A 7,936-nucleotide genomic window follows, 5' to 3' on the forward strand; every position below is an offset into this window, starting at 1 on the left:
TTTATCTCAGTAGGGCCCTGACCTTCCTCGTCACTACCCAACCGAGGTTAGGCTTGGCACTTACTGAGTATCGATGTGGTGTACTCATGCCCTTTCTGCGCATGTTTTTCATGTGCAGATCCAAGTACTTCTACCCAGGCGTATCATCCTTGAGGAAGGGAGCATTTCGGAGACTTCGAGGTACATCTACCGTGTCTGCAGACCGAAGAGTCTCCTTCTTTACTCTATCTGTAGTGTTAGCCCTTCTATCGTACTATTGATGTAGTCATTTCTGGAGATTAGAGCACTTCACTGAATTCCTTTTAGCTTGTGTTCCCGTGAGTTTCCGGGTTTTGGGATAGTATTGTAGGATGCTGTGATGTGGAGTTGTATGTGCCGAGCGGTATTTTATATACTGTTTTTCCTTTAAATTGTTCAGTTTTTACTATTATTCCGCAAGTTAGTTATGTTTCCGCATTGTTAGGCTTACCTAGTTGTAGAGACTAGGCGCCATCACGACATGTTCACGGTGGGTGAACTGGGGTTGTGACAGAATGTGACACGCTGTACTTACTCCTTCTGCCCAGAAGTGGTTTGGCAATGAATATTCTAGTATCATAGTTCTTGCCATATCTTGCAGTGTCCTATTTTTCCGCTCAACAACTCCATTCTGTTGGGGTGACCTTGGAGCAGAGAAATTGTGGGTGTATCCTTGATCATTGCAGAAATCTTCAAATGCTCTGCTTTCAAATTCTCCTCCATGATCACTTTAAATTGTTGTAATAATATACCCATTTTCTCTTTCGACTCTTTTACAGAAGATCTCAAAATTTTTTAAAGCTTCATCTTTGTGAGATAGAAAAATTACCCAAATAAAGCGTGAGTAATCATCAACAATAACAAAAGCATGTCGTTTTCCTCCTATGCTAGCAGTTCTAGTAGGTCCAAATAAGTCCATATGAAGAAATTGTAAAGGCTTTGAAGTAGATACAATGTCTTTGTTTTTGAAAGAGTTTCTGGTTTGTTTACCAATCTGACATGCATCACATATATGATTTCTAGAGAAATTGAGTTTAGGTAAACCAATAACTAAATCATGCTTGGAAAGTTTCTCTATCAGATGCATGCTTGCATGACCAAGTTTCGTATGCCATAACCATGGATCATTAGATTTGGATGTTAAACAAATATGACCATCTATATTTTCAAAACCATCAAGAATATTGATATTTCCATACCTTTTTCCTGGAAGAATTATTTTACTTGTATCATCTTCAATAGCACAGCCTGTTTTCTTGAACTTTGCTTCCTACCCTGAGTCGCAAAGCTGACTTATACTCAGAAGATTGTAGTTAAGTCCGTTAACAAGATAAACATTAGCGATATAACAGTTATTATTGAAAGGAACTATTCCGGTACCGACTGTTTTTCCTTTTGAGTCATCACCAAATTTGACACTTCCTCCATCTATTTTTGTAACTTCTTTAAACAGAGTTTTGTCACCTGTCATGTGACTGGAACACGTACTATCTAAGTACCATTTTCCTTTGCGACTCCTTCCGTGGTGTTCCTGCAAAACATAATTATCACTTCCTTTTAGGTACCCAAGATTGCTTGGGTCCTTGTTGGTTAGTATTACTAGACTCAGGATTATTTTTGGGTTTCCAAATCCACCCTGAGACGTTTGATTTACGAATCGACAAAAAGAGTATTTTTGTCCACGTTTGTTACAGTAGTGACACGTAGGTCCTGATCCATTCTTGGATCTTCCGTTTGTGTTAGTACTAGTGGACTCTATTCTGACTGGTCCTTCTCTAGTTGACTTGTAAGTCGCCTGGTTCGACTTGATAGAACTATGACTGGTGGATTTGCGCATTCCATTGAGTTGCATTTGCAATTCCTGAAACTCTTCTTGAAGTACTTCCTTTTCAATTTCGCATACTTCAAGCTTGAGTTTCCAGTCTTTCTTTTATCTATTGAGTCTCTTTATTTCATTCATCATTTATTGAGACTCTTTCAAAGTAAGGTCAAGAATATCCTGCAATTCATTACTTCTTTCACAATTATAAGATCGTACCTTGCGTGTTTCACCTTGTGCCATGAAGCAGTTCTCATTGTCATCTTTGCACTCATCATCTGAAGTGTCCTCATATGTCCAGCACCCTAAGAGTTTGTTCATGTCGTTTTCCAGAATTGTAATGAAGCACAGATTTGCTATCTCTTCGTGTTCTGAACTGTCTTCATCACTCCAGCTTCCAAATGATTTGTTCTTGTTAAAACCTCTGGAAACCTTTCTTTTAAGATCAGGACATTCAGCTTGAACATGCCCAAATTTTTCACACTCATAGCATTTACCATCATTTTTGTCTTGTTCGTTATATTCCCTAGTTCGCCTGGGTGGTATCCTGCCTCTTCTTGTATTCCTGCATCTCCTCATTAAACCATCCATGTTCCTTGATACCATGGCAATTTCTTCTTAAAGAGTTTCAGGGTCGTCATCAATATCATTGTCTTCTCTTTCAGTTGTAGCCTTGAAAGCAATCGTTTTCTTCTTTTCTTCCTGGTTTATTTTCTTGAGAGTTTTCTCGAAAGCTATAAGTTCTCCTCGAAGTTCATCGTATGATAGTTTGTTAAATCCTGTGATTGAAGTGTAACCACTTTTGTCTGCCAAGTAGCGGGTAGACTTCTCAGAATTTTCCTAACTTGATCACCACTTGAGTATGGCTTGGCAAAAGCCTTTAGATCATTAATGATTTTGTTGAATCTGGCAAACATCTCTTCAATGGATTCTCCTTCTTTCATCTGAAAGAGTTCGTAGTCATGAACCAACATGTTGCTATGGGTTTCTTTCACTTTACTGGTTCCTTCATAAGTAACTTCAAGTTTATCCCACATCTCTTTGGCTGTATCTCAACTTAGGGGTGTGCATTCGAATCGGTTTATCGATAAATCGAATCGATTATTTGTTATCGAAATCGTAATCGAAAAAATCGAAACCTTATTGAAAGGATAACGATAAGCATATGTACAAATCGATAATCGATAAGTAATTATCGATAAGGGTCAAAATCGAATCGATAAATCGAATGCACACCCCTAGACTGTAGACACTTGTTAAATGAGTAATTACCTATTTGTGTAGATTAATATAACATACAGAATGTATATATATTCCGCTACTATTTTGAAAGCGGCTATACAATATTATTTTCCCTAATCTATACCCTTTCCTTTACCCTAAGTCCCTTACCCTATTATTTCCTCTACCACATTTAAGGAATGTTTATATTTAAAGATCAAGGGAATGAAGTTCAAATTAAAGGAAAACAGAATTAGCCGTGATGATGTGTTTTGTTTTGTTTTTTTTTATACCGTTGGAGTGTTGGTGGAATACATTTGATCCCTTACTTTAGTTTTGTTGCATGTGCTTGTTGACACAATTTTTATATTATAAATGGTAGTCGTCTTATTTTAGCTTCTTTTTGTCCATATTAGTTAGGCGCGTTTATAGCGATATACTTTCCGTGGAATCCCGTAAATTTTCTTATTAGTGTAATCGATAACCGAATCGATAAGCCCCCAAAATCGATAAATCAAAATCGAAAAAATCAAAACCTTATTGAAACGATAACGATAAGCATATGTACAAATCGATAATCGATAAGTAATTATCGAGAAGGGTCAAAATCGAATTGATAAATCGAATGCACACCCCTAATTTTACTTGTTTTACTTTGAGAATTTTTGAGGGGGCAGAAAATTCAAAGAAGAGATAAAGAAGATACGTGTGCTCATTATGCAATAATTCAGTGCAGAACTAAGCGAGCCAGATGTTGATTGTGAACTATCTCCACTCTTAGGAGTTTAAAAGCTTCAAAAACTATGCTTAAAATAAACTTACCAGAAACACAAGCTTGCCTGACTTATGGAACAAAACACACCTCTGAAACTAAAATATTCAAAATGAATCACCCAAGGCACTTCCTGTTCAAAGTTTCTAAAGAACTCATATCCAAAATTTCAGGTTTGACATAAAAATTCAAAACTAGGTAATCAACTTAGATGATTCCAATTTTGTTGGCCACATCCAAGGCATCATAGTCAGGTGTCAACCTCACATAAGCCTTCTTTGTTCCATCGGGCCTGGACAAGGTAGAGAAAGTAGCTTAGCAAAGGCAGGCAAAAGTTACTAAGCACGAAAAGTTGCAACGAAGAAACAGTCAAGCTTAGACTTCACAAGCATTCTAAAAACTGACCAAAATTTTCCGTTAGGGTATAACTAATAAAGCTTTTTAAGGAAAAATGACTTAACTCATTGTGCTACGAATGTGAATAACTAAACTATTTGTATTCACGTTACTTTTCATAAGTCGTTTTACTTTATTTTTAAAACAAGGAAGAAATCATTCACTTTCTCGACGTTGAGCAGATTTGATGGAGGGGGGTAAAGGTCTAACTGGTCCTTGGATAAAAACATCACGCCATTCTAGTTAAATACAGGGAACTGTTAGCATGCAAATGTAATTCTGTATAGCATGTTAAATGAACCACAACTAACTGGCACGTCATGGTCAATCATGCCAGGTAGTTATAATGAGCAACCATACAAATTTATCAGGGAGAAAAATGCAGGATATTACCTGATCAAGGTATTGACTTTCTTTGTCTGGATGTCATACATTTTCTTCACTGCATCCTTTATCTTCTTTTTGTCAGCTTTGATATCAACGATGAAGACAAGGGTATTGTTGTCCTCAATCTTCTTCATTGCAGACTCGGTGGTAAGAGGATATTTTAGGATCCCGTACTGATCGAGTTTGTTCCTTCCGGGTGCACTAATGCGGGGGTACTTAGGGTTCCTATCCTTCTTCAATGTCTTAGGTCGATGGAAAGTAACTTTTGTCCTTATCTTTGTTGACTTCTTCTTAAAGGTTGATCCTGACTTAACAGCCTTGGCAGCCTTGACAGCCTGGGCTTTGGGGTCTTTCTTTTTGGCCAAATCAACTGCATATGGAATTTCACAATTACATTAACAGAATCAATATGCAGAATCTATGCCAGTTCACTAAGAGCTGCAATAAAACCAACGACAATTTTCGAACTAAAACTAACAAGTCGTAGAACAGTTTTAGCTCATGGTAAATACTAATTAGAAGCATGTCCAAGATACAACAAAGTCTCCCTTTTGGTCTATGTTGCACGGATTCTCCAAAATGCTGAAGCACCCGTGTTGGATCCTCCAAAAATACTAAGTACTTTGGAGGATCCAGCACTTACCCGGCGACATTTTCGGAGAGTCCGAGCAACATAGCTTCTGGTAACCTATTCATTATGCGTCTTAAAACAATTAAATCTCCTGTTTCAATATACAGTAGACACAATTATCAGAACGGCAATCCTGCTGAGTTAAACAGCAAAAACTCATCCACGAGAGCCTCTATTCCCAAAACCACTACCGTCTATGCCCCATCCAATCAATATATAAAGATTCTCAAAGTTCTAAATTCACAGGTAATACATTCTTTTTCAACAAAAAGAAAGGTGATAACTATTGGTAGTCTATTGGATCAGGAAATGCAGCAAAAATTCAACAAAACCAGCCTCAATTCAACAAAATCAACCTTCATATAATCATACCCTAACCTCAACCAAGCCAATATACCCTCCCTTCCCCACCCCATCCCCACCTTTCTATCAGCTTCAATCTAGCGATAGAGTAATGTACCTTACCAATAACAACAAATTCAACTACGCATCATTTCCAAACTAGTTGCAATCATTTATAGAAGAAAATCAATACCTACTATGCTCTAATTGGTTCTGTTTCATTCCAATATCAATAAAAAAATCTTTTAAGACAAATTAGGACTAAAAATTCTCTAAATCTCACACTTACCTCTACTTATTAAGCAATAAAATCATAACCAATAGCACAGATTAGAATAAAGTACAAAGACTTAGATATCTTCTGTAATTGGAAAAAAGCTAAGAGAACCGCCAAATGCTAGACAATTTTTGTCACATTTCAGATAACACAAGCAGATTCATAACAGAAAATAAGATATGAAGATGTAACGGTAGAGCCAAAGAGAGTATACCTTTAGCTGGAGCCATAGCTGAGGACAGTGCTAAAAACCCAACACGGTGGCTCACCTGAGAGAAGCTGCTTAGCTCTGCGGTTTAGGGTTTAGGCTGAGTCGATGAAGATGCTATATTTGTATTTGGGGCTGACTTTCCCGCACTTGTTACTTAGGCCCGTTACTATTAGGCCCAATATTAACTTAACTCCATTAATTCGTAGAAATGATACCAGATAGTTACTCCAAAGGATTGCTATTTAGGAATTAGAGCCCGTTTGGTCAAGCTGCCAAAATTTGCTTATTTTGAAAAGTACTTTTTTTGAGAAGTACTTTTTTTTAAAGGGAAATTTTCGTTCCTATACTATATAGGAAACTATATTACCAAATATGTTCATAGTTTGCATATTACCCTTCATGCTAATAATATTTCTACAAAATATAGACAATGCATTAAATAAGGAATCATTGTAGCTGTAGGATTCCTTATTTAGGCGCGCTAAAATTTGAGGATTAAATATTCTTCCAGAACTTCTACAACGCAAATCACGCACATTCATAATTATCGTCGGATTCGTTTCAAATTTTCCATACTCTATTTTTGCGATACACTCTATTTCAACCTTTTTTCTGATTTCACAAATCAAAAACGACTAAATCTTCTATAATTCTTTTGCAACAAACGCAATTATGTCCAAATTTCAGTAATACAAAGCAAAGGAAAAGAGAGCAGCAATTCCACCATTGACAGCCATTAAAAAGCTTTGAAGCTTTGAATTCAAATTTGGGTTTTCAAAAATCATTATTTGTTTGGATTGGGTGTTGTTGAAAATAATTGGGAATATGATTTAGAGTTTATATCTCAATTTTGAGGGATTTTGGTGAAGATTAGACTTGGTTTTGGCTGAATTTCGGATTGAAACTCGTAGAAGAAGAAGAAGACATGACATACATTATATTGAGAAATTGTAGAAAAATTGTAGAAAAATTGCAGAAATTTATTTATTTTTCTTTTATTCATTTACATATTGTATGAAAGTTGAACAACATTGTAAAAAAATTATATTTAAGTGGTATTATATTGTAGTTGTATATAACTTAGTAGAAATAATCCACGAAAATTGTAGATAATTTGTAGATAAGTTGTCTAATATATAATTAGTTGTATGAAAATTGGTTTTACTATGTATAAATCAGATACAAAATATACAAAAGACATATTGTATAAAATTTGCCTAAAATTTGTATGTAAGTTTTATGTTATTGTAGTTGTATTTCACTGGGTGGAAATAATGTGTGAAAGTTGTAGAAAATTGTAGATAAGTTGTATTCCTCTATAACGGGAGATGTTGGCATATCAAGTAACTTTAGTGTTCCAGACGAACATGCATGAAAATAAAGATAAATTATGTTATGAACAGTTTGTAGAAATTTTGTAGATAATATGTAGAAACATTGAAATTCTGTATTTTCATATTAATTTTTCAAATGATATGTAGTTTTATTGTAGAATAAATGTAGAAAACAAGCCATTGTGAGTCTTATTTGACTCATTCCTCACATTCAACCTATTCTACAAATTCACGCCTCTTTAAATACAATACAACCATACTTTCTTGAATTTAAAGGTATAGCAATATATATAACTTAAAACACATCTTCTCCTCTGCACAAGTTAGCTCTAAGACAGACGAAGTGGAATAACAAACTCCCATCAAGACTTTTAACACAAAAACACAAAGCTCAAATTTTATGTTATTGTAGTTATATTTATGTGACGACCCGACTCGTCGTCTCATGGGTTCCCGCTCCGTTTTCCCCATTTTCTGCTTCTGTATGCTTCATTATCAGTGTATTGCGTGATCGAGTTGGCTTGGATT

The 7,936-nt window shown here is 35.7% G+C and overlaps 1 protein-coding gene across 1 annotated transcript; it reads right to left on the bottom strand.

Annotated features, from left to right (window-relative positions):
• Nucleotides 1-3,752: 3,752 nt before the first annotated feature.
• Nucleotides 3,753-6,185, bottom strand: LOC109208074 (60S ribosomal protein L23a-like). The gene is made up of 3 exons (XM_019371087.1): nucleotides 6,078-6,185; nucleotides 4,620-4,983; nucleotides 3,753-4,122 (listed from the first exon to the last, which is right to left on the bottom strand). Exons 1-3 carry the CDS (start codon nucleotides 6,091-6,093, stop codon nucleotides 4,038-4,040), a joined length of 465 nt encoding a protein of 154 aa, XP_019226632.1. The 5' UTR covers nucleotides 6,094-6,185; the 3' UTR covers nucleotides 3,753-4,037.
• Between the last annotated feature and the right edge of the window lie 1,751 nt (nucleotides 6,186-7,936).

Source organism: Nicotiana attenuata, unplaced genomic scaffold, assembly GCF_001879085.1.
Source record: "Nicotiana attenuata strain UT unplaced genomic scaffold, NIATTr2, whole genome shotgun sequence".
Taxonomy (NCBI): Eukaryota; Viridiplantae; Streptophyta; class Magnoliopsida; order Solanales; family Solanaceae; genus Nicotiana; species Nicotiana attenuata.